The sequence below is a fragment of the Rhinoderma darwinii genome, chromosome 1 (assembly GCF_050947455.1).
Source record: "Rhinoderma darwinii isolate aRhiDar2 chromosome 1, aRhiDar2.hap1, whole genome shotgun sequence".
In the NCBI taxonomy this organism is placed as follows: domain Eukaryota; kingdom Metazoa; phylum Chordata; class Amphibia; order Anura; family Rhinodermatidae; genus Rhinoderma; species Rhinoderma darwinii.
Genome location: NC_134687.1, coordinates 485,171,663 through 485,199,420, shown reverse-complemented (window position 1 = coordinate 485,199,420; position 27,758 = coordinate 485,171,663). Strand labels below are relative to the sequence as shown.

General features: G+C 41.8%; 1 protein-coding gene across 3 annotated transcripts in view; it reads right to left on the bottom strand.

Moving 5' to 3' along the window:
* Positions 1 to 5,642: 5,642 nt before the first annotated feature.
* Positions 5,643 to 27,758, bottom strand: part of TRAFD1 (TRAF-type zinc finger domain containing 1) — a 56,887-nt gene continuing 34,771 nt past the window's right edge. For all 3 annotated transcript variants that reach the window (XM_075835002.1, XM_075834993.1, XM_075835011.1), the window contains exons 6-12: positions 25,484 to 25,774; positions 24,366 to 24,436; positions 22,584 to 22,760; positions 20,164 to 20,287; positions 8,027 to 8,249; positions 7,578 to 7,599; positions 5,643 to 7,493 (exon numbers count right to left, since the gene is read on the bottom strand). In XM_075835002.1, coding sequence (XP_075691117.1) covers positions 7,443 to 7,493; positions 7,578 to 7,599; positions 8,027 to 8,249; positions 20,164 to 20,287; positions 22,584 to 22,760; positions 24,366 to 24,436; positions 25,484 to 25,774 — 959 coding nt within the window. In that variant the 3' untranslated portion in view covers positions 5,643 to 7,442. The remainder of the gene's footprint in view (positions 7,494 to 7,577; positions 7,600 to 8,026; positions 8,250 to 20,163; positions 20,288 to 22,583; positions 22,761 to 24,365; positions 24,437 to 25,483; positions 25,775 to 27,758) is intronic.

The window sequence follows — 27,758 nt, the reverse complement described above, 5'->3', positions numbered from 1 at the left end:
GGTCCACAGTATTGGCTCCTCTCCCTCCGTCAGGCTCTTCTTGTGTGAAGTGGTGGGCGGTACTTGTAGCATACGTGCGTGCGTCACTTCTGCTACAAGAATAGACTAAGTAAGCACCGGGGGCAGGGCTTGTAGCAGACGTGCGTGTGTCATGTCTGCTACCAGCAAAAGTGTTTTTTTTTTTTTTTGCGGTAGCTGAGCGGAGTGTCGCGGCACCCCAGTTGGAAACCACTGTGCTAGCTGATTTCAGCTAGCAGGGGAAAAAAAAGCGTCCTGCTCGTTCTTGGGGCGGAATCCGCCCGAACCCCCCATTGATATCAATAGTTCCACAGTGGATTTTGCGGTGGGACCCGCCACGCAAAATCCGCCGTGTGAACTAGCCCTTATAGTTCTATCCATTGAACACAACACCTAATAGCAAATCATGTAAGGGTTGCCAACATCCTTGAGTTCCAGACAAATTGTTTTGCTAAATGTAATGTCTGTGTGTGTGTACATACTGTACCGCAGACAAGTTGTCAAATTTTACAATATACTTTCTGTAAAAATTTCTAACGATTTTTAAGATTTCTGCTTGTTGTTATTCAGTAGGAACTTTTATTGTTTCTTGTTAAAACATTCTTTGGGGGACAAAGCACCATGGGTATATGCCCCTGCCACTAGGAGGCTGACCCTAGAAAATAACGAAAAAAGTGTTGGCTCTGCTCAGTTGGCTATATCTTCTCCTGCTACTCTGTTTTAGCCTAGTGTCCATAGGAGGCGGACATGACTGTGTCCAGGTCTTTTCTGTTTTTTATTATTTTAGTTTTATTTATTTTTCCATTTCGGGTTACAGGGGGGGTCGTCAGTGTGTGTGCGCGCCACATTAGTCATACCCACCTGCGGGCGCTGGGTGAAATCTTTACCCCGCCTTTTAGGTCACCCAGTCCTCAGTGGCCGCAGCAGGAATGCCAATGAACCCCCTATTCAGTGTGAGAGGACCAAAGGGGAATTAAAGAAAAGTAGAGGGGAAATTTACACATTTCATTTTTTTTTTTTGTGCCAAAATTCATTTGTAATAAAAAAAAGTTCTGTAACACAATGTTTTACCAGAGAAACGCAACTCAATATTTATTGCCAAGATTCTACAGTTTTTAGAGGTATCCCACATGTGGCCCTAGTGTGCTAATGGACTGAAGCATCGGCCTCAGAAGCAAAGGAGCACCTAGTGGATTTCAAGGCCTCTTTTTTTTTTAATATATATATATATATTTTAGGCACCATGTCAGGTTTGAAGAGGTCTACTGGTGCCTAAACAGGGGAAACCTCCCAAAAGTGACCCTATTTTGGAAACGACACTCCTCAAGGAATTTTCAAGGGGTATAGTTAGCATTTTGTCCCAACAGTTTTTTTTTGCAGAATTTAGTGGAATTAGTCTGAAGATGAAAATCTACCTTTTTCGTAAAAAAAACATAGAATATTTTAATTTTTACAAGGAAGGAGAAAAAGCATCCCAACGTTTATAAAGCAATTTGTTCCGAGTTACGGCAATACCCCATACGTGGTAATAAACTGCTATTTAGACCCACAGCAGGGCTCGGAAGCGAAGGAGCGCCTTTTGGAGCGCAGATTGTGCTGGAATAGTTTTTAGTGCCATGTCACGTTTGCAATGCCCTGGAGGGATCAAAACAGTGGAAACCCCCCAAAAGTGACACCATTTTGGAAACTACACCCCTCAAGGAATTTTTCTAGGGGTATAGTTAGCATTTTGTCCCCACAGTTTTTAGTGGAATTAATCTGTGAAGATGAAAATATACTTTTTTTTTGTAAAAAAAAAAAAATAGAATTTTTTCATTTTACAAGGAATAAAATTAGAAAAAGCACCCCAACATTTATAAGGCAATTTCTCCTGATTACAGCAATATCCCATATGTGGTAATAAACTGCTGTTTGGACCCACGGTAGGGCTCAGAAGGGAAGGAGAACCATTTGGAGCACAGATTTTACTGGGAAGGTTTTCGGATGCCATGTCGCTTTTACAGAGCTCCTGAGGTACCAGTACAGTAGAAAACCCCAAGAAGTGACTAAATTTTGGAAATTATACCCTCAAGGAATTTTTCTAGGGGTATAGTTAGCATTTTGACCCCACAGGTTTTTGCAGAATTTACTGGAGTCTGTAAAAATGAACATCTACATTTTCTCAAGAAAAAAAAATACTTAGAAATTCTAACTTTTTACAAGGAACGAAGGAGAAAAAGCACCCCAACACTTGTAAAGCAATTTCTACTCATTACGGCAATACCCCATATGTGGTAATAAACTGCTGTTTGAACCCACAGCTCAGAAAGGAAGGAGAACCATTTGAAGAACAGATTTTACTGGGAAGGTTTTCGGATGCCATGTCGTGTTGTCAGAGCTCCTGAGGTACCAGTACAGTGGAAACACCCAAGAAGTGACCCCATTTTGGAAACTGCACCCCTCGAAGAATTTATCTAGGTGTGTGATCACTTATGACCCCATATATTTTTTGGGGCTGAATTTAGTAGAAATCTGGCATTAAAAATAAAATGTTACATTTTTCACAAGTGCATAATTTATAGGACAGATTTTTCAGACACAGCGTGTAAGTGCAGGAAGACACCTCAATGCTTATTGGGTTTTTTTCTTCGGAGTTTAGAAATAGCCCCAAAGTGGTCTAAATATGTTGTCTGGACACTTAGCAGTTCCTGGAAGTGAAGCAGCACCACAGGGGTTTTGAGGCCTTATTTTTACTTGGATGATTTTTAGCCACAAGCATAGGCCTGAAAAAATTGTGCAGATCGTACACATTTGTTAGAGTATTAGGTATTCATCTAGGGGTATAATGAGGGCTTTTATTTTTTTTTAGTGTGCAATTTAAAAAATGGGTAACATTTTTAATCCAGGGAGGTGTGGTAGATGCGGAAGCACTCCTTCATGCACAGTCCGGGTTTAGATGGGCAAGTGTCGCACTGATATGTGGTATCCTTACGGATACCCCTTTTTGTGCAGACATGGCACCTTTTTTGTGCCCTGCCTTTTTGTCCTGTGCCAGGCACTTCACTAGGAAAGTGCTGCCCAGGAACAATTCGGCAAACATTACTTGGAGCAGCAGACGTTTCCCCCACCTAGTCTCCAAGTAAAATAAATTTTATAATTTTCTCTTGGTACTCCAAGTATGTACCTGGATGGCCAGCTTTCCTGAAAGTTAAAAAGGAGTTAAAGCGCCATTTGGACAAGGTACACTGCCAACTTCTTGTACCAGATTTTACTCTCTCATGGCACTATTTGGTTTCAACACCTGATCATTTTGGTCAAACCCCCCCCACCCCACGAATTTATTATATGCCTGAATGCACACAGGCTTCATCATTGATGATGTGAATCCACGTGTGGAGATGGGTGCAGCTGGCGTCATGTATAGATGTCAGCATACAGACCTGTTTTTATCTCTAAATTTGAGACAAAGGATCCCATCCTGCAGCAATGCCCTGCTTTCGACAATTGATAGGGATTGGCCGATGACGGTCTTGGGAAGGTGCCTCTGATTATTTTCGCACCGTCCCACCTGCCACTTTTTTTGTCTTTTAGACATTTGAACAGGGGTACACTTGTGTACCAGTTGTCCAAGTTGTACCCCTGATCAAGCAGTGGGTGCAGGAGGTCCCACACGATCTTCCCTGTTGTGGACAGGACGGGGGAACAATTTGGGGGCTGTATTGTGCTGTCCTTCGCCCTCAAAGCGTGCGTGCATGAGTCCGGTCTCAGTCACACAACTTGTACATTTTTATCCCGTACCTGGTGCGCTTATTTGGTAAATAATGGCGAAACTTCAGCCTGCCCTTGAAGTGCACCAGGGACTCATCTATGAATATTTCTTTTTGAGGGGTGTACATTGATGAAAAATGTTGGGTAAAATGTTAATGAGGGGCCTAATTTTAGAAAGTCTATTGAAATTGAGCTCGTCCTCAAGGGGGCATTGGGAATTGTCACTAAATTGAAGACATTTATGGAGGGCCTCAAAGCGGCGGTCATAGTATTGCGGTACCGTGGACAATGATATAGTATGTTCACGGACCAGTAGGATCTCACTTTGGGCTTTTTAGTGAGACCCATGTTAAGGACTAACGCCCAATTCTTGCCTTGTGCATTTCTTCACAATTAGTCGGTTGCCACCGATTGGCCTGGGCATGAAAGGCGTTGGATTATTCCGAAACAAACTGCTGGGTGTAAATGTTGGTTTGATCAACCATGAGCTGGATCAAATTGTCAAGAATTATTTGAAAAATGCAATAATAGGCAGCCCTTCTGTCTGTACATGAGTGCCTGCCGCAGCAGTAAATTCTGGGATTTTGGGAGGGGGGGGGGGGGGTGTAACTGTTTTTTTTTAACCTGCCCCCGGCTAAAGGCGCACTGTGATTGGTGGCTCTTTTCAGACCCACCAATCACCGGCAATGGACCACCGGTATTGGTCCATAGCCGGTCGAATGGGGCACAGAGGGGGACCTTTGTAACCGTTCTCAGACTTAACTAAAAGTCCCGGGAACTGTTTTTAAAACAATGATCTGTGGATCTGTACAGATCCATCAATCACCGGCATCAGACCGCTAATCGGGGTCCATTGCCATTGACTAGGGGGTGTTAGCGGTCAGGGACAGCTTCTCTCCCGATTCCCGGTACACACAGCCACCGGTTGTGTACACCGGGAACAACTCCGAAACTATACGTCCTCGTGCAGGAAGTAATCTCCCGCGACAACGTAGTTACTGACTCGTACAGGTAGGGGTTAAAATGAAATCGACAACAAATGGACAGTTGTGCTGCGGTTTATGAATTAAGACATTCTTTGAAATCTATACAAAAGTCATGGGTCATATTAGCATTAAAGTGAAGCTCCAGGAATCCATGGATTTGCATTGTGAATTTTCTCCTATGATGTCACACGCCACTGCTGTTTCTAAATAATGAAATATCAGGGAGACTGTACTTGGGCCATTGCAGAGCAACAATCCAAGAATGCATTGTGTGACAACTGCAACTCTTCTTAGCCCGTTGTATTCTGCGGTTTTCTCTAGTAGCAGCCTGGCAAAGATTCAGTTTCCTGTAGATAATTTATGGCTATTGCCAACCAGTCACCTCTGCCCCTCCCTGCAATGGGTTGGAATTTGCACACTGGAACACGGTCTGCAGCCTCTTCGGTGTCTTTGACCTACATCTGCGGCTGTCAAATATCCTGCTTAGGTGATAAGAGTTTCGTCTAAATCTGTTCTATCCACACCTTCCTATGTGATGCCTAAAAATGAGCACCCACTTAGTGCAAGACATATTCTGAAAGGTTTGGACTAATATGTACAAAAAAAAACCCCAAACGTTTCTAAAGACACGCTTGCAGGAATCTAACTTCTAAGTATTTGTATGATGAATATTATAAATATCTGGCATACAGTTGCCCCTAAGATTTGAAGCAAATGGATTGGCTCTTTAATGCAGAAGTATGGGCCATGAAATCAAGAGCAGCTACATGGGCGTCTCCTGCATGGGATTGAACAGAAACTGCTGTTTTCATTTTCCAATTGTGAGATGAAATCTGATTATATGACAAATGGCACGGGACTATTAGGAAAAAAACAAAAAACACAACTCTATTGTAGAGACACACACATTTAATATTTTATTCAATGTTGTATAAAATACATTTAAAATAATCAGCCCAAAAACCAGCATAGAAATAAGTGTTTTAAAGTATGAAAAGAACTGTTGAGTTCAAAATACACCAGTTATTAGTGCAGAATGAAAAGGTTCACTAAAAATCAGGCACTTGATTGTATTGCAGGTTCCCATCATTTGGCAAGAGAGAAGCCCATGGAGAATATTTCATTCTAGAAAATGGCTATTTCCATAGAATCCACTTTAAGACATTTGACAAAGAGGATAAATTATTTTTCTGGATATAGTTTATTAGTTCTTTTTGATTCTGCCAGTATGATACTTTGTAAAGTGGTATAGTGTATAGTGTATATGATTATTTAAACCAATAAATAATTGATAAAAAAAAATCTTGAGCCTGATAACTTTGCCAAGGATTCGTTTAGCCAGTAGATGCCCCTTAGCATTACTTTGTCTGCATCTAAAGCTAAGACCCTGTTCACATCAGTTGTGATGTATATTTATGCGTGCAGCGCGTTGACACCAGTGCCAGGGGGAGGGGGCTGTATAAGCGATGTATCCCACGGGAGTCCTCTGACAGAAGGCTTATAACATGATGTGAACAGAGCCTATAGCAAGTAAACAGACAGACATGTGCTGGTAGAACAACATATAAACAAACTAAACTAAGAAACACACATCAGAGATCCAGTTCTGTAAACCACATCAACTTTTGTAGCTGGATCTTTGAACACCATCCACAACATTGAAAAGGTCATCCCTGGCTGTGTAAAGATTACTCCCTTATTGCTCAGTATTCTGCTTATTATATGGAAATATTGCTTTCAATATTTTTCCATGGAGTTCTATGGTTTGAGCCAATTAGATAAATGCTATTTAACTGCTAAGATCTCTGGGAGTGCAGCAATATAAAGTTTCCATCCATATAGCAGTAGACTCCACTCTGGGACTAAAGTATAACAAAATGTATATTACTTAACTAAATTCAACTGCTTAGGTAAGCCGAACTGCTAAAATCATACAACCTCATTATTACAAATATTAGAATTTTTTTTGGTTAGTAAAAGGTCCTTTTATACGGCCCAATAATCGGCAGAACGAATGTTCGTATGACTGTTCGTTCAGGATCACTGCCCTGTGTAAAAAGCCGATGAAAGAGCAAACTCAATCGTCAGCTTATCTGCTCGTTTATGCGGCCATAAAAATGGTCACCAGTTGGCAGCACATTTGCCTGTGTAAGCATGGAGGTGTGCAGCTAAGAGGCTAATGAATGGGGACGAACGATCGTACTAACAATTGTTCGTCCCCATACTCATGATCAATGCTCTGTTTGAATCGAGTAAACAAGAACTGACTGACAAGCTGCATTGTAGATTGGTGCTCATTAAAGATCTGCCCGTTTTAACCCACCTTAAACGCTGAAGACACATACAAAAGGAAATCTATACAAAGAAACACCTTAGGCAAAACATTCTGCCCCCATATACATCAGGAAAAACGTGTTGCGACAGGACCAACCACGTGAAGTATTCTGCAGTTCTTAAAGAAATTCAGTTTAAGTATTCACACGGTGGAGTTTTCCCGCACTGCCGAAAACCGCACTGAAAAAACGCATGCATTTTTAACATGATTTGACGCGGTTTGGCCGTTAGCGCGTAAACCACAGCAAATCGCAGGAAAACGGCATTTGTGTAAATACACCCTTATAGGATCTCAATGACAAGTGTTATATTAGATATAATACAAGAGAATAATGCTATGAGAAACACATAGGGATGTCATTCCTCCTTGCCAACTTCTTCTGACCTCGTGTTTATCTTCTTTTTTGGCTAGATCAGAAAAGACATAAATTAATACAGAACACCAGATGTCATGACAATAATGATAGAAGATGACATAACTTAGACTCTCACCTTGCTTCTGGTGTCGGTATCCCTGCAGAAAAGAGAAATACGCCTTAATGTACATATAAAGGCTACACGCAATCCACGTCAATAGCGGACACTTCATTTTTTTACACGGTCACTAAATAGGTCAACAGTGTACAAGTGGAGATTGCTCACAATACATTATAATTGTTTATACAACAGAAGCCCAAAGGATTAGATTTATTAAAGTGCAATGTATATTCATAGTTTCTGCAACTAAACGTGCCATTAGAAATAACACGACTTTAGCAGCCACCGTTCCAGGTCTAAACCACTTGTCTGCCAGCAGCACAGTGCCAGTCTAGCTTTTACTTGTCATGCGTCAATGCAGTGTATGCGTAGCAACCAGGCTATCAGTTTTACTTAAAGGCCTGATTTAAATGTAGCAAAATTTTGCAGCCAAGTTAGAAAACTAAGTAAAGTGATCACGCAACCTGGTAGATGCTCCCTGTGTAAGACCATAGAAATCCTCGTGTTGGCTTCTGACCCTTCTGGTATTTTCTTCTATGTTCCTTATTCTCATCTCTTCTAGATTGGAGTGACGAGTGTTGTTTATCGGACAATACAGACTTTCAATTCTGCCATGGCCTCTAGTTGTATTATCTGCATTCCCCCTTGTCTGGTTCCTGGTAGAGACTGTAGTATCACTTTCTGGTGCTAAAATAGAAAGAGAACACAAGTTAGTTGTGTAATTAACAGGTTCCCGACCGCTGGCCGTATTTATACGGCCAGCGGTCAGGGTCTCTAAAGTCCGGCGTATAGTATATATATGGCCGCACTTCAGAGACTGTGCACGCGGGATCGCGTGCACACAGCTCTATGCCCTGGCTGTTGCTAACAGCCATGGGCACTGGGCAGAATGTCAGGGGTCAATCTTTTGGCCCCTGAACATGTGATCGCTGTGACAACCAATCACAGCGATCACATGCATTTCTGCATAGAAAACAGTGTGCACGCGATCGCGTGCACACAGCCCTGTGCCCTCGCTGTTACCAACAGCTCTGGGCACTGGGCAGAGTATCAGGGACCAATCTGATGGTCCCTGAACATGTGGTCGCTGTGACAACCAATCACAGCGATCACATGCATTCCTGCTTATAAAACAGTGTGCACGCGATCGCGTGCACACAGCCCTGTGCCCACGCTGTTACCAACAGCTCTGGGCACTGGGCAGAGTATCAGGGACCAATCTGATGGTCCCTGAACATGTGGTCGCTGTGAAAACCTATCACAGCGACCACATTTGTTTTATTTTGACTTTTCTGGCAGTAAATCTCCTGCCTCTTTTCTTCTCCTCAAATTGTTTCAGTTTGAGGAGAAGAAGAGACTCGGGAGAATTGCTGCCAGAAGAATACAGTTACAGTTACACAAAAATACAGTTACACTCTAAAACATTCTCTGTATAGATAGATTTCTATCTATCTATACAATCTATCTATCCATCTATCTTTTTTTCTATCTATCTACATTTCTTTCTTTTATTCTATTAGAATAGGCAGGTAGGGAGTATATAATTATATATATATCCACATATATATAATATATATAGCAATAGCGGTTTATTTTTTTGTTAGCGGTAGTGTAGATATATATAGCAGTTAGTTTGTGTGTTTTATAAAAAAAATAAAAAAATAAAAAATTTGTTTAGTTAGTGTTAGTGTTAGTTACGTTATGGCGAGGAAGTTGTTTAGCGCCGAGGAGGCATACGCCATGCTGTGGTCTGAGTCGGAGACCGCATCAGAGATGGCGTCCGAGATGGAACCTGTTTTAGGTAGTGACGATGACAGCGTCACTTCAGGTTCATCTTCAGGGGACGTTGTCCCTGATGCAGTCGAAACTGCAGAACATGAAAGCGCAGGGCCAAGTAGCGCTGTAGCACGGGACAGCCTGGTCCCTCCAGTCCAGGCTCTTGTATGGGCACCTGCCCCATCTTTTGGGCCTAGAATCCACGGATTTACGGCCACTCCTGGCATAACCGTGGACAATACAAATTTTGTCCAAATGGATTACTTCCATTTATTTATAACGGACGACATCCTAAATCAGATTGTCCACGAAACAAATTTATATGCCACGCAATATATAAGGCAGAAACCTTCATCCACCCATGCCAGAGATTGGACGCCCACCAATTTGCAGGAATGAAAAAATTTTTTGGGGCTCACCCTAAATATGGGTATTGTCAAAAAGCCCTCCATTAGGTCTTACTGGTCAACAAGACCCGCCCAAGCCACCCCAGTATATTCTGCAGTAATGCCCAGGTCTCGTTATGAGACAATAATGAGGTTCCTCCACTTCAATGACAACGCACAGGCCCCCCCAAGTACCGATGCAAACCGGGATCGGTTGTTCAAAATAAGACCGCTAATAAATTCCCTGAATAATTTATTTCTGCAACTCTACACCCCTGAGCAGAATGTAAGTGTGGACGAATCCCTCCTCAACTTTCATGGCAGACTTAGCTTTCGCCAATATCTACCTTCCAAAAGGGCAAGATATGGCGTTAAGCTCTACAAATTGTGTGAAAGCGGGTCAGGATATACCACCGCCTTCAGGATTTATGAAGGGCGGGACCGCACAATAAATGTTCCTGGATGCCCCCCTGATCTTTCCACCAGCAGTAAGATTGTGTGGGAGATAATGCAGCCTCTGCTTCACAAGGGGTACCTCCTGTACTGTGATAATTTTTATTCGAGTGTGCCCCTGTTTAGGCATTTGCATGCTGCAAGGACTGGGGCATGTGGTACCATGCGCAAAAACAGAATTGGTTTTCCACAGCAATTAGTGGGGAAGCGCATGGTAAAGGGGGACTCCTGTGCTTATGCATCTGAGGAATTGCTGGCGGTCAAGTTCAGGGATCGCAAAGACGTGTATGTGCTAAGCACGATTCATACCGCAGGAACAGTGGCAGTGAGGGAAAGAGGGGCAACATCGGACAAGCACAAACCAGTGAGCGTGTCCGAATATAACAAGTACATGGGGGGGGGTGTATTTAAGCGACCAGGTTTTACAGCCCTATTTACAAAAAGGTACAAAAGGTGGCCATTTATTTGTTACAGGTGGCCATCCACAACTCATTTGTGCTCTACAAAAAAAAACAGAGGCAGAGACACATACCTGGATTTCCAGGAAAAAATTATTGAAGGCCTCATTTTTGATGTTCAGGACACCCGAGAATGCCCCCAGTCTGAGGATATCACGCGACTGACTGAAAGACACTTCATCAGTCGGATTCCCCCAACAGCAACCAGAAGCAACCCCCAGAAAAAGTGCCGCGTCTGCAGAAAAGACGGGCACCGCAAAGATTCCCGATATTTCTGTCCCTCATGTCCCTCGCAACCAGGCCTGTGCATTGAGCCATGTTTTAAAAAATACCACACTGTTCTGAATTATTAGATTTTAGTTAATTTGTTGAAAATATATTTGCCCTACATTACATTTTTATTTTTCCCATGATTTTACTCCAAGGGTGAGGGAGGGAATGGGTGGGGGGAGGATGTCATGTTTGATGTTTTCTAAAGTTCATCTGCTGGAGAGCTCCATTTGCATTAACCTGCCATTTCTTATTTTAGAAAACCCCAAAAAATAAATTCCCATTATACCCCTAGATGAATATTTTGGGATTTCTGCTTCAAGAGCAGATATTTTGGAAGTGTTATAGAAACTCTGTTGAGTTTTGTAAAACCAGCTTTGAAAAAAAGCGATTTGTGAAATAATCTTCTTCTATCCTCCGCCCTCCTACATCTCTATGTGATAAATAAGGCCACATATTTGGTATCCCCGTGCACGGGAGAAGTGGCAGAATGTGAACGGAGATTAATTTTGACCGTGGTCTATACCGTGTGTGAAAAATGCTGGTATAAACTGACGCATTTGCTAAAAAAATTGCTAATTTTATTTTGATCCATCTTATTCAAGAAACTTTCAGAAGAAAACTGGACTGTCTAAAAATATGATAAACCCCTTGAAGGAAACCTTGTGGGGTCTACTTGTGTGAATGAAGTCATTTATGGGGTGTTTCTAATGTTTCAGCAGCATTAGGCCCCCCAGAAAACAGTATGCGGCTATAAAATCAAATGCAAAATTCCTGGACCGAAAAGGCCAAAAAGCCTCCTTTTATGCCAAGCCCTGGCACATGCCCGCACAGTGAATAAGGCACACATATTTGGTATCCCCATGCACGGGAGAAGTAGAAGAACGTGAAAGGAGATTAATTTTGGCCGTGGTCTATACCGTGTGTGAAAAATACTAGCCTAAACTGACGCATTTGCTAAATTCTTGCATTTTTTTCCAATTTTGCCCACTTTAGAGAAAAAAATAAAAATTATATATACTGACAAATGCCACTAAAACAAAGCCCTATCTGTCCTTTAAAAAGAGTGTAAAATTCAAAGATGAACTTTATTCACCTACAGAGTTATAGTCATCTAAAGAAGCGCATAGCAAAATTGTGAAATTTGCTCTGGTCATTTAGCTGTAAAACAGCCTAGTCCTTAACCGGTTAATTTACTAATATAAAGATAAAACACAAAGGCTATGAACGTAATGACCGGAGTGAGGTCCCATTGTCCTCTGATTTTTGGAACACCTAATGCACAAACATATGTAACAGGCCTCTTTACCCCTGACCAGCAGCCAGCTTGTTTAAAGAGGCTCAGTCACCAGATTTTCAAACCCCTATCTCGTATTGCAGCAGATCGGCGCTGCAATGTAGATTACAGTAACGTTTTTGTTTTTTTTCAAAACGAGCATTTGATTCTGCAGCAGCATCGGCGTTTGCAGGTAAGTCGATGTAGCCTCTGCCGCCTGGTGCCGATGTGTCCTCGCTCGTCCGACACGATGCAGGACCTGGGGCAGGAAGTGATGTCACAGCGTGATCTCTCGAGAACACGCTGTGTGTCTGTGCACTGCCAGAAGCTGGGCGTTGTGAAGAGAAGTGGATGATGCTGATTCGTCAGCATCATACACTTCCATTCACAACGCCCAGCTAGTAAAACAAGTAAAAACGGCCCGATGTACACACACAATACACGCCCAGTCGTACTTAAAGAGGCTCTGTCACCAGATTTTGCAACCCCTATCTGCTATTGCAGCAGATCGGCGCTGCAATGTAGATAAGCGTAACGTTTTTATTTTTAAAAAACAAGCATTTTTGGCCAAGTTATGACCATTTGTGTATTTATGCAAATGATGCTTGCAAAAGTCCAAGTGGGTGTGTTTACAGTAAAAGTCCAACTGGGCGTGTATTATGTGCGTACATCGGGGCGTTTTTACTACTTTTACTAGCTGGGCGTTAGGAATTGGAGTGTATGATGCTGACGAATCAGCATCATCCACTTCTGTTCGTTAACACCCAGCTTCTGGCAGTGCACAGACACACAGCGTGTTCTCGAGAGATCACGCTGTGACGTCACTCACTTCCTGCCCCAGGTCCTGCATCATGTCGGCCACATCGGCACCAGAGGCTACAGTTGATTCTGCAGCAGCATCAGCGTTTACAGGTAAGTCGATGTAGCTACTTACCTGCAAACGCCGATGCTGCTGCAGAATCAAATGTAGCCTCTGGTGCCGATGTGTCCTCGCTCGTCTGACACGATGCAGGACCTGTGAGTGACGTCACAGATCTGCACTGCCAGAAGCTGGGCGTTCTGAAGAGAAGTGGATGATACTTCTCGTCAGAACGCCCAGCTAGTAAAAGTAGTAAACACGCCCCGATGTACGCACATAATACACGCCCAGTTGGACTTTTACTTTAAACACGCCCAGTTGGGCTTTAGCAAGCCTCATTTGCATAAATACAAAAATGGTCATAACTTGGCCAAAAATGCTCGTTTTTTAAAACTAAAAACGTTACGCTCATCTATATTGCAGCGCCGATCTGCTGCAATAGCAGATAGGGGTTGCAAAAACTGGTGACAGAGCCTCTTTAAGAAAGGCTCATTTGCATAAATATAAAAATGCTCATAACTTGGCCAAAAATGCTCGTTTTGAAAAAAAAAACAAAACGTTACTGTTATCTACATTGCAGCGCCGATCTGCTGCAATACGAGATAGGGGTTTGATAATCTGGTGACAGAGCCTCTTTAAGTGTCACATCTTCCTGCTAATAATGCCTAGATCAGATCTGAAACAGGGCAAGACACAAAGAAAGGGAAACTGCAGAACAAAACTTGTCATTAGCAAGGTATGAAGAACGAACGACAGGTCACCAAAATGATGCAAAAGAACTCCTCCTCTATTCACCCACGATGCAACGTTTCAGCTGGATTAAAGCTTCAGTAGGAGCGGATACAATGATACACGTGAATAAAGGAGTTCTTCTGCATCAAATCACAGCGCTACCTTTTTTTTTTTAAAATCATATTTGGATGAATGAGACTCCTTTTATCAAGGTCTCTGTGGCCAGTACCAGGCTCACATATCTAAATACTGTGCGGCTTTCCTCTATTTATAGATTGTGTCATTAAATATATTGGTCGGGAAAACCCATCAAACACTTTATTCGATAATACGAAGATAGGGATAGGAGGATTCCCTTGATCAGGATCCTGATCTTCTAGCCAAAGCAGAGAGCGGTTACAAAGAGTCTCCCAGGAGGACAAGGTATGTCCATGCATTACACGGACAGCAAATAGAGTTCAATAAAAGCTAACGATTTTCCGATCCTCCTTACTGCACCCACCGCAGTGAGGAGTTTGAAAGGAGCGGCGGTTGAGAATGCGCACTGCCACTCCATTCAAGCTCCTACCCGCTGTGGGGGGTGCAATGAGGAGGACCTGGGGGCTTAAGACCCCCATACTCACAATCGTTGGTGGTCCCAGCGGTGGGGCCCCTAATGATCAGAAAATTATCACCCATTGTGTGGATAGGTTATTATTTTAGGATTCTGGGAAAACTCCTTTGCATTTGTGGTTCAATGCCATGTTAGAGATTCTGAAGTCAAATATTAAAATAAACCCCGAAGAAGTGGCTATTGGGGAACCTACTCCCCTAAGGGCATTTATTAAGGGATGTAGTGAACATTTTGACCCCAAAAGGTGTTTTCCAGAAAATAACGTGCAGCGGGTGGTGCAAAAGAATAATTGCAATTTTTCTAATTTAATAAGAGCGCTCTCATTTCTAGCAGATGTGCCTGGGTCCTCCCCTTCCTGGTTTCCAAATATTTGGTCGTTGATAAACACTTTGACATTAACCCCTTCCCTCTTTAGCCACTTTTGACCTTCCTGACCGAGCCTCATTTTTCAAATCTGACATGTGTCACTTTATGTGGTAATAACTCCGGAATGCTTTCACCTATCCAAGCGATTCTGAGATTGTTTTCTCGTGACACATTGGACTTTAAGTTACTGGCAAAATTTGCTCGATATGTTCAGTATTTAATTGTGAAAAACACCAAAATTTAGCGAAAAATTGCAAAGATTAGCATTTTTCTCAATTTAAATGTATCTGCTTGTAAGACAGGCAGTTATACCACACAAAATTGTTGCTAATTAACATCCCCCATATGTCTACTTTAGATTGGCATTGTTTTTTGAACATCCTTTTATTTTTCTATGACATCACAAGGCTTAGAACTTTAGCAGCAATTTCTCACATTTTCAAGAAAATTTCAAAAGGCCATTTTTACAGGGGCCAGTTCAGTTGTGAAGTGGCTTTTTGGGCCTTATATATTAGAAACCCCCAAAAAGTAACCCCATTTTAAAAACTTCACCCCTCAAAGTATTCAAAACAGCATTTAGAAAATGTCTTAACCCTTTACACATGTCACAGGAATTAAAGCAAAGTAGAGGTGAAATTTACAAATTTCATATTTTTTGGCAGAAATACATTTTTAGTACAATTTTTTTTATAACACAGAAGGTTTTACCAGAGAAATGCAACTCAATATTTGTTGCCCAGTTTCTGCAGTTTTAGGAAATATCCAACATGTGGCCCTAGTGTGCTACTGGACTGAAGCACCGGCCTCAGAAGCAAAGGCACACCTAGTGGATTTTGGGGCCTTATTATTGTTAGAATATATTTTAGGCACCATGTCAGGTTTGAAGGGCTCTTGCAGTGCCAAAACAGTCAAAATCCCCCAAAAGTGACCCCATCTGGGAAACTACACACCTCAAGGAAATTATCTAGGGGTACAGTGAGCATTTTGACCGCACAGTTTTTTTACAGAAATTATTGGAAGTAGGCCGTGAAAATTAAAATCAACATTTCTTCAAAGAAAATGTAGGTTTAGCGATTTTTTTTCTCATTTCCACAAGGACTAAAGGAGAAAAAGCACCGTAAAATTTGTAAAGCAATTTCTCCCGAGTAAAACAATACCCCACATGTGGTAATAAACGGTTGTTTGGAGACACGGCAGGGCTGAGAAGGGAAAGAGCGCCATTTGGCTTTTGGAGCTCAAGTTTAGCAGGAATGGTTTGCGGAGGCCATGTCACATTTACAAAGCCCCTGAGGGGACAAAACAGTGGAAACCCCCCACAAGTGACCCCATTTTGGAAACTACACCCATTGAGGAAATTATCTAGGGGTATAGTGAGCGTTTTGACCCAACAGGTTTTTTTGCATAAATTATTGGAAATGACAATCTAAATTTTTTCAAAGAAAATGTAGGTTTAGCTTATTTTTACTCATTTCCACAAGGACTGAAGGAGAAAAAGCACCACAAAATTTGTAAAGCAATTTCTCCCGAGTAAAACAATACCCCACATGTGGTAATAAACGGCTGTTTGGAGACACGGCGTGGCTTAGAAGGGAAAGAGCGCTATTTGGCTTTTGGAGATCACATTGAGCAGGAATGGTTTGCGGAGGCCATGTCACATTTGCAAAGCCCCTGAGGGGAAAAAACAATGAAAATGCCCAAAAAGTGACACCATTTAGGAAACTACACCTCTTGAGGAATTCATCTAGGGGCATAGTGAGCATTTTGACCCCACAGATGTTTCATAGAATTTATTAGAATTGGGCAGTGAAAATAAAAACAATCCTTTTTCTTCAATAAGACGTAGCTTTAGCGCAAATTTTTTCATTTTCGCAACAAATAAAGGAAAAAAAAGAACCCAACATTTGTAAAGCAATTTCTACCGAGTACGGCAATACCCCATATGTGGTCATAAACTGCTGTTTGGGCAAACGGCAGGACTCAGAAGGGAAGGACCGCCATTTGGAGTGCAGATGTTGCTGGATTGGTTTTTGGGCGCCTGTTGGCCCAAAACAGTGGAAACCCCCCAGAAGTGACCCAATTTTGGAAACTACACCCCTCAATGCATTTACCTAGGGGTGTAGTGAGCATTTTAACCCTGCAGGTGTTTTGTAGAAATTAGTGTGAACTCGATGTTGCAGAGTGAAAATGGGATTTTTTTCCACAGATATGTGGACAATATGTGGTGCCCGGCTTGTGCCACCATAACAAGGCAGCTCTCTAATTATTATGCTAGGTTTCCTGGTTTTAGAAACACCCTACATGGGGCCCTAATCTCTTGCCTGGACATATGACAGGGCTCAGGAGTGAAAGCGTACCATGTAAAATTGAGGCCAAATTTGGCGATTTACAAAGTATTGGTTCACAACTGCAGAGGCTCAGATGTGAAATAATAAAAATAAACCCCTGAGAAGTGACCCCATTATGGAAACTGCACCCCTCAAGGCATTTATTAAGGGGTGTAGTGAGCATTTTCACCCCACAGGTCTTTTCCATAAATGAATGCGCTGTGGATGGTGCAAATTAAAAATTTATATTTTTCCCTAGATATGCCATTCAGTGGCAAATATGTCGTGCCCAGCTTATGCCACTGGAGACACACACCCCAAAAATTGCTAAAAGGGTTCTCCCGGATATGACTGTGCCATATATGTGGAAGGAAACTGCTGTTTGGGCACGCTGTAGGGTTCAGATGGGAGGAAATGCCATTTGGCTTTTGGAGTGTGGATTTTGCTTGGTAGTAGTTTTGTTTGGAGTCTTACTGGTGTTTCCGTTTATAATGTAGGGCATATGTAAGCCGGGCGGAGTATATAAGGGGCATAGTCAGGTGGTATAATAATGGGGTAAAAAAAAACAATAAAATAATCCATAAATGTGTGTTACGCTGTGAAGCAATACTTTCTGCACAGGCCGGTGTCGCACTATTATATGGCGTCCTTTCTTATGCCCCTTTTGGTCCATACTCCGCGCCTTTGTAGTTTGGGGAATTTTGCTAGGAAGTGTTGTCCTGGTATAATACGGGCACCGTCGCTTCCAGCGGATATGTTTGGGCCCTCCCTTTCCTGGTTCCCTAATTTTAGGTCCTTGATAAATCGCCTCTTCAAACAGAAGAAATGTTCCCCTCGGGCCGGCACAACTGCATATTTTTTTATTTCCTGACTTATTGGAGCCATAACTAATTTTATTTTTCATAGACGTAGCGGTATGAGGGCTGGTTTGTTGCGGGACGAGCTGTAGTTATTATTGGTACCATTTTGGGGTACATGCGACTTTTTGATCACATTTTATCCTATTTTTTGGGATGTCAGGTAAACAAAAAACGCTATTCTGGCACAGCTTTTTTTTTTTATACAGCGTTCACCATGCGTTATAAATTACATGTTAACTTTATTCTGCGGGTCAGTACGATTCCGGCGATACCTAATTTATAGCACTTTTTTATGTTTTACAACTTTTTGCACAATAAAATTACTTTTGTAAAAAGAATGTATTTTTTCTGTCGCCAAGTTGTGAGAACCATAACGTTTTAATTTTTTTGTCGACGGAGGTGTATGAGGGCTTGTTTTTTGCGGGACGAGCTATAGTTTTTATAGGTACCATTTTTGGATACGTGCGACTTTTTGATCACTTTTTATTCTAACATTTGTAGGGCAAAGTGACTAAAAAACAGAAACTCTGGTAACGTTTTTTACGGGTTTTTTTACGCTGTTCACCGCGTGCAATAAATAATATAATATTTTGATACCTCAGGTCGTTACGGTCGCGGCGATACCAAATACATATGGTTTATTATTATTTTTCAATAATAAAGGACTTGATAAGAGTAAAAGGGGGATTGTGTTTTATTTGATTACTTGAAACTTTTATTGTTTTCAAACTTTCATTATTTGCACTTTTTTTTTACACTTTTTTTACACTTTTTCTCAAGTCCCACTACGGGACTTGAAGGTCCAACGGTCAGATTTTTTTTTTTCTAATACATTGCACTACCTATGTAGTGCAATGTATTAGATCTGTCAGTCATTCACTGACAGCAAGCCGATTAGGCTTCGCCTCCCGGCGGGGCCTAAATCGGCTTCCGTAATGGCAGAGCAGGAGACCATTGTGTCTCCTGTTGCCATAACAGCAGTCGCCAGTCCTGATTGCCTGTCAGGGCTGGCGATCTGCTAGTAACCGCTACGATGCAGCAATCGCTTTCGATTGCTGCATCGAAGGGGTTAATGGCAGGGATCGGAGCTAGCTCCGGTTCCTGCCGTTACAGGTGGATGTCAGCTGTACAGTACAGCTGACTTCCACCGCTGATGACGCCGGATCAGCTCCTGACCCGGCGCCATCTTGCCGGGCGGATCTTGACCGGCTTCGGTGCTAGGCAGACCGGGAGGCCAGTATTAGGCCTCCGGTTGCCATTGCAGCCACCGGAACCCCGGCAATTTCATTACTGGGGTTCCGATGAGCTGCAAACACCTTAAGTGCAGCGATCGCGTTTGAGCGCTGCACTTAAGGGGTTAATGGCGGGGATCGAAGCTAATTTCGGTCCCCGCCGTTACAGCCGGATGTCAGCTGTAAGATACAGCTGAGATCCGGTGATGATGGCACCGGCTCAGCTTCTGAGCCGGTCCCAAACATTCGGCGTACATGTACGGCAAGATGCGGGAAGTCAATGCTTTCCATGACGTATATGTACGGCAAATGTCGGGAAGGGGTTAAAAGAATGTTCCCCCTTTGACCTGCACATTGGGATGTTTTTCGTCCCCGCTTTATAATAGGCGTAACTTTTTTTTTTTATTGAGGTAGCCGTATGTAGGCTGTTTTTGCGAGACAAGCTGTCATTTTTAACTAAGTAACCGTGTGGGATAAATAATCATTTTGTAGCTTGAGTCGTTACTTGGGCTGGCGATGGAAACTATGCATAATTTGTTTAATTTTTTTAAACAATAAAACACACACACACTTTCCTTTTAGTTCCGCTAGGGGATTTGAAGATCTAACATCTGGTATAATACACTGCACTACTTATGTAGGAGTTAAACGGTCAGGCCCCGAGCTAGGCGACTACAGCAATTTTTCAACTGTAGTATACAGCTGACACCTGCTGCTGACGGTGAGGGCTCAGCTCCTTAGCCCGTGCCATCAGCTTGCCGTACATGTACACCGTTTTGAGGGAAGCACTTCCCGACTAGGACGTATATGTATGTCAAATGTCGTTACGGAGTTAAAAGGGGTTATCCTAATGAGAAAGCCCTTTTTAAGATACATGAAGTTAATTAAGAAGTATAATAACCCAAGTGTCTGTTTGACTTGTCAGAAGAGGATTTTAGATAATAAAAGGGGAAATCCATCTTTGAAAAATATCTGTTGTGCGACCTTGTAACTGACCTTGTAACTGGGAGGTTGCTGGAACCACACAGCTTCTGTACTCGTCTTCAGCTGGGGAGACATCAGTAAATGAATTTGAAAAGGGAGGTGTTTTCTCAGAGTTTGAACCCATGTCGCACTGATCCTATGATAAAACCAATAATACCAATTAGGAAAGGGATTTACAACAACATTTGCTTCACGGTACCAGATTGACAGTAGTATTACAGTTTTAGAGCTTGGAGTGGCAGCACCCTGCTTCTGCTGTCCACGTAGTGAGGAAGGAGCCAGCTTGACTAGTAGAGAGCCAATGGCAGGGTTCTACTAATGCCGTCGCACCAGCTCATCCAAATCAGCCAGATTTCTCAAAGACTCTTAGTTTAACGGTCTAAGAAAATCCATCACCATGTTTATGCTGCCCTATCTGAGGGCAGCAAAAAGTGGTGCCAGAGACCCCGATTCCAGCGGTGTATGAACATTACAAGGCAAGTGAGTCGTCTTCATAAAATAGCTATTTTTCTCCTGCAGTGCGAGCCGAGCACCCATGCATGGTATGGGGAGAAAGCTGTCAATCAGCGGCTGGTGATGAGGCTAGCCAGAGTTCATGAATACGAGATGCTGATGCAAAAATGATTTTAACAAAAAACTACTTTAAGGGGTATCAGAGGCAGTTGTGTTTAGACAATGGTGTTTTGATTACGCTTTTTGCGCCTCACTAAACACTATTCAAAAGGGTCTAGAAAAGGGGGTATGGCTAAGTGAAGTTGTAAAACGCGCCAGATTATTGGCGCGCACTAGTTTACTATAAAATACAGGCCTAAAATAAGCAAACCAATAGGTAGTGTAAGGAAGTGAAGAGTATAAACCAATAAGAACACAAGAGACCGTCTCACACAAAAACCTGCGTGCAGCAGCAAGCGTCCCACGCCTGTATTGTTGCACTAATGATAAACAGTCCACAAATCAATACTTGTACGCTCCACATTAGTTGTTCGCCAACAATGGGACACAACTGACATAAAATTATAGCACCGGAATGCAGCATTTCACTAATAATCCAAAAGCAATGAAAACGATGCAGGGTCGACAATGCACACAAACAAAAGAAAAAACCCCGGGATACAGAGTCCTTCCCTATAATGATCCGGGAGTAACATTTTCCCTGATAACTCCTTGATCCGACATGCAAGTCCACAGGCTCCGACAGGTAGCGCACTCCATTTCCTGCCACGAGCTTTAAGCGACCAAGACTTCTATTCTGCCTGAGACATCTAAACTCTGCTTACGTCCCAGCAGTGACACCAGAGGGTAACTACAAATGGGACTAATATGAACACCTGTGGACTCGCTTGTCGGTCTGATGAATTATCAGGTTAAATGCCATTCCCACAACATTATTAGGAAAAATGCTGTATCCTGGTGTGTTTTTTTTTTTTTTCATGTCCGTGTACACTATGCTAGCACTACATTGCGGCTGTTCATTTATATTGCTTTTGGACTAGGGGTAACGCTGCATCCCGGTGCTATTATTTATAGGTCGTGGTGTCTCCACGTTGTTTTTTTTTCCATTTGCCCACTCGACTAATAACTAATGTCGAGCTCGCAGATTTTTTCTTTTTTTTTGATTGGAGGTAAAAAGGTGTCCCACATATCTAGCAAGATGCGCAAAATCTATCAAACAATGTGCGCCAGCATGATAAATTTGGAGCAGCTTCTGCGGGACTCGTCTAGTCTTCTGCGGTCTAACTTTCCAAACTAAGTAGCAGCAGTACAAAGCAATAAAGGAGTCATATTTGTTACATACTTCATACACAGATTTGCTTGTACAGATCAAGGAGACATTTGCCAGAATATAAACCCGAAACATAGATCAAAGTTTTGGTAGTTGAACAAGACGGTGCAAAGTTTGATAACTGCATAAAGAGCCAGGAGGGGGTGGGACATTGAGGAATTATCAGCAAAAAGTAAACAAAGTGAATTTCTAACTGCAAGGAGCCTAGGATATTTAGAATAATCAAACGCTGCAGCTCTGTCACAGTGTTTCCCCACAATGTAATGCTCAGCTTCTGAGCCGGTGCCATGCATTTGTCGTATGTATACGACATTTTGCGGGAAGCACTGGCTTTCCATGTCGTATACATACGACAAATGTCGGGAAGGGGTTAAAGGAGTTAGGGAGTTAAAATAAAATGTATTCATCATTTTTTTAAATTGGGAAAAACCAAATGATTAAAAGTGTATAAAAGTGCGGAGTGTATTAAAATAATAAATAGCATACTGACCCTACATATGCCTAATTCCAGTGATAAAGATCCGTGCTGCAGGTGCGAATCATGGTTTTGTTTGATGTATAATTGTTCTGGATGTATTAAGTTGCAATTAGAAATGTGGAGTCTGTAGGTAAATCATTTACATAGCAGACATCCTTACAATCCAGGTACCTGATGATGAAATAGGATATCCCCTTCCATCAGTACTCCACAGAATTCACATGGAATGATGACACTCTGAGAAATGTGAGCAGGAGGTGAGGAGGACCTGAGATTTTCAGTAAAGTCCAGCGGAGGACTGGGAGAAGGTCTTCTAACAAAGGTAAAAGCACTGGGCCTGCAACCGGACTGCAAACAAAGAAATAAAATTACTCTAAGTATTCTCTGAATTAGAGACCAACATTAAATAGAAGCAGACTTTTGTATCATAGTTGTTAATCTCATTCACACGGTACCAAACTCCCCCCAAACTGATTCATACGGTCAGTCAGTAATTTGAATTTAGTTAGAATTTTAATGGTAGTCCAACCAGGAAGAGTTAAATGATGAATACCTATACGAGTATAGACCATTGGCATACGCCAAACAATAATGCGTCCACACAAATCATAAAGCAAATATCAATACCTATACCAGACTGTGAAGACTACTAGTATATCCAGAAAATGAAACACATATAGCACAAGTCATGTACCATGACAATATAAAATAAACTTTATTGAAATATACATAACATATTGGCCATCAAAATATAAAAACAATATAGCACACAGTTAAAAAGGAGAGTATGGAGGAGCTTCATGAATAATCCAATATATATGCTACCATACTATAAACATCCTGTGATGTGGTAACAAATGCAGATATCTATAGAAAAGATGATCATATAGATCAAGTATTTGGACAACAGAAGCACATAAATATATTTAGCACCTGACAGAAGAGCACACAATTGTGCATGCATATAAAAGTATACAGCTAGAGCTCCAAGTTGCACCCAAAACAAAGACCATGCTTTATAAATAAAGGATATTGCACAAACCCATGGACTGCATGATAGGAAGCACGCAGGAACACTCCACACTGACCGCCCCCGACGCACGTTTCGCCGTCAGCTTTCCCTTGAGAAAGCTGACGGCGAAACGTGCGTCGGGGGCGGTCAGTGTGGAGTGTTCCTGCGTGCTTCCTATCATGCAGTCCATGGGTTTGTGCAATATCCTTTATTTATAAAGCATGGTCTTTGTTTTGGGTGCAACTTGGAGCTCTAGCTGTATACTTTTATATGCATGCACAATTGTGTGCTCTTCTGTCAGGTGCTAAATATATTTATGTGCTTCTGTTGTCCAAATACTTGATCTATATGATCATCTTTTCTATAGATATCTGCATTTGTTACCACATCACAGGATGTTTATAGTATGGTAGCATATATATTGGATTATTCATGAAGCTCCTCCATACTCTCCTTTTTAACTGTGTGCTATATTGTTTTTATATTTTGATGGCCAATATGTTATGTATATTTCAATAAAGTTTATTTTATATTGTCATGGTACATGACTTGTGCTATATGTGTTTCATTTTCTGGATATACTAGTAGTCTTCAGTCTGGTATAGGTATTGACAGGAAGAGTTAAATGTCTAGTTCTGCAAATATATATCATAAACACAAACATTTACTAAAGAATTTCAGTATTTTTCTATACATAATGCAGAACTTAAAAGTTACAGGTAAGCAAAAAAGAAGCAATAAAAATGTAAGTGTTGAGTATTTATTCTTATAATAAGTGCAGAAAACAACACAATAGGAAGCTATAGAAACGAGAATTGGAAGGATCAAATATGCTTTCCACTGGAACCGTGGTATCCAGCTAGAACTGAAGATCATTTTTGTTTAATAAGTGGAACTATAATAAAAGAAAGTAACAGTTAAAGAATGCACGACACTTGTACCTGGTGTAAGATAAGATCCAGCTCAGGAAAGAGCTCCTCACAGAACTCACAGGGCAGTTGGATGGCATCAGCTGCAGAGACAAACATGGGGAAAAAATATAACAAATCTGGATTGATCCGTGACATCACATGATAAGTGTTAGAAACAAGCCAAATACCCATCTGAGGGGTACATGCAAGTGCTAGGCAGCAGCTGTATCACAGATCAGGCTACGTGTTTGGCATACGTTTGATGTATACACCGGGAAAAACTCCCCATGTGTACCTTAAAGTAGGTTGTGACTAATGCCTAACAGTGGAATCCAGCACGTATAGGCTATAATGGCATCCGTTTAACGAATAGGTCATGAACTCTCATTCCTCTTTTCATGACGTATCCGTTAAACGGATGCCACTGTTAAGGCAGCACAATGGCTCAGGGATAGCACTATTCCCTTGCAGCCCTGGAGTTCAGGGTTCAAAGCCAACCAAGGACAACATCTGAAAGGAGTTATGTTCTCCCCATGTTTGCGTGGATTTCTTCTCACACTCCACAGATAAGGTATTTAGGTTGTGAGCCCCACTGGGGACAGAAATAAATAAAATCCATTTAACGCATCAGTCACCGACAGGCTATAATGACATTGTCACGAATAGCTATTACAAAGCTCATGACATATCTGTTTAATGGATGCCTATGACAGATGCTATACAAAAATAGTTATTCTGGACACCACGGGATGGTAAAGCGTAGTCTACTACGCTATTCCATATTTTTTTCGTCCTGTTTACTGACATATACCAGCCAGACGGAGGTAAAGAGGAAATTCTTTTGGCATCCATCTGTCAATGAAGCCCTAAGGACTGGTTTAGCTTTACCGATGGACACTCTAAACAAAAAAAACTACAATGTAAACAGGGCCTAAGAAGCACTCTAGCAAGCCACTTGTGTTGAGAGGTTTCACGGACGCCAGAAACACAATTGTGGTACAAGGCATAGCATGGAACAATGCAGTTGCAGCTTAGTTATCCTCTAGTAATTAGGTTAGATATATGGATGGGAGAAAAATCTACTGTACTGTAAGAATCTTTACAACGTAATACTAAGGGGTAACAATATGGGTAAAGGTGCAACTTACTAGTGGGAGTGCTGGATGAACTTAACTGCATAGATTCATTATTGGAGAAATAGTTAATGTTGCTCCGTCCCCGGACATTCGTCTTCATTTCATTATCCTTGCAATAGGAGTCACGCCAGAAGTCTTGGCCAGTTTCAGTAAAGGGAACATCAGGCTCTAGAACGGATTGAGTGTTCGGACGACTTTGAGAGCGAAAAAAATCATAATTGCGGAATGTTTTAGGCTTTTCTTCCAAACAGGGATTCAATAAATTCAGTGGGCTGTCCATGTCCAGATTAGCCCGTTCATTCCCTAAAATGAGCAGACATCTTAACAAAAAATATATTGGAAAAAAGTATCATACTACCTGAACACAGTGTTGAAAACATTCGGCACATAAGCCAAATGAAATCCTAATATAACTGAATAATAAAAAAGCATGACATGAGTTACCCTGCAAGTAAAACAACATTCAACCTAATGCATAAAAACTTTTCTAACAAAAGGGTCAGCTTTATCCCCCAGGACAGGGACATACACTACCGTTCAAAAGTTTGGGGTCACCCAGACAATTTTGTGTTTTCCATGAAAACTCTCACTTATATTTATCAAATGAGTTGCAAAATGACTAGAAAATATAGTCAAGACATTGACAAGGTTAGAAATAATGATTTTTATTTGAAATAATAATTTTCTCCTTCAAACTTTGCTTTCGTCAAAGAATGCACCATTCGCAGCAATTACAGCATTGCAGACCTTTGGCATTCTAGCTGTTAATTTGCTGAGGTAATCGGGAGAAATTTCACCACATGCTTCCAGAAGCCCCTCCCACAAGTTGGATTGGCTTGATGGGCACTTCTTGCGTACCATACGGTCAAGCTGCTCCCACAACAGCTCTATGGGGTTGAGATCTGGTGACTGCGCTGGCCACTCCATTACAGATAGAATACCAGCTGCCTGCTTCTTCCCTAAATAGTTCTTGCATAATTTGGAGGTGTGCTTTGGATCATTGTCCTGTTGTAGGATGAAATTGGCTCCAGTCAAGCGCTGTCCACAGGGTATGGCATGGCGTTGCAAAATGGAGTGATAGCCTTCCTTATTCAAAATCCCTTTTACCTTGTACAAATCTCCCACTTTACCAGCACCAAAGCTACCCCAGACCATCACATTACCTCCACCATGCTTGACAGATGGCGTCAGGCACTCTTCCAGCATCTTTTCAGTTGTTCTGCGTCTCACAAATGTTCTTCTGTGTGATCCAAACACCTCAAACTTAGATTCGTCTGTCCGTAACACTTTTTTCCAATCTTCCTCTGTCCAATGTCTGTGTGCTTTTGCCCATATTAATCTTTTCCTTTTATTAGCGAGTCTCAGATATGGCTTTTTCTTTGCCACTCTGCCCTGAAGGCCAGCATCCCGGAGTCACCTCTTCACTGTAGACGTTGACACTGGCGTTTTGTGGGTACTATTTAATGAAGCTGCCAGTTGAGGACCTGTGAGGCATCTATTTCTCAAACTAGAGACTCTAATGTACTTGTCTTGTTGCTCAGTTGTGCAGCGGGGCCTCCCACTTCTCTTTCTACTCTGGTTAGAGCCTGTTTGTGCTGTCCTCTGAAGGGAGTAGTACACACCGTTGTAGGAAATCTTCAGTTTCTTGGCAATTTCTCGCATGGAATAGCCTTAATTTCTAAGAACAAGAATAGACTGTCGAGTTTCACATGAAAGCTCTCTTTTTCTAGCCATTTTGAGAGTTTAATCGAACCCACAAATGTAATGCTCCAGATTCTCAACTAGCTCAAAGGAAGCTCAGTTTTATAGCTCCTCTAAACAGCAAAACTGTTTACAGCGGTGCTAACACAATTGCACAAGGGTTTTCAAGTGTTTTCTAATCTTCCATTAGCCTTCTAACACAGTTAGCAAACACAATGTACCATTAGAACACTGGAGTGATGGTTGCTGGAAATGGGCCTCTATACACCTATGTAGATATTGCATTAAAAACCAGACATTTGCAGCTAGAATAGTCATTTAGCACATTAACAATGTATAGAGTGTATTTCTGATTAATTTAATGTTATGTTCATTGAAAAAAAACTGTGCTTTTCTTTCAAAAATAAGGAACTTTCTAAGTGACCCTAAACTTTTGAACGGTAGTGTACGTAGTGACCGCAATGCGGCACAAAAATGTGAACACAGCACCACCATGCGGTTTTACTGCAAATTTGCACATTTTTTAAATTGTTAATGTCTGCAAAATTTTACAAGAAAAGGGCAGTTTAAAGAAGCACTCCCACAA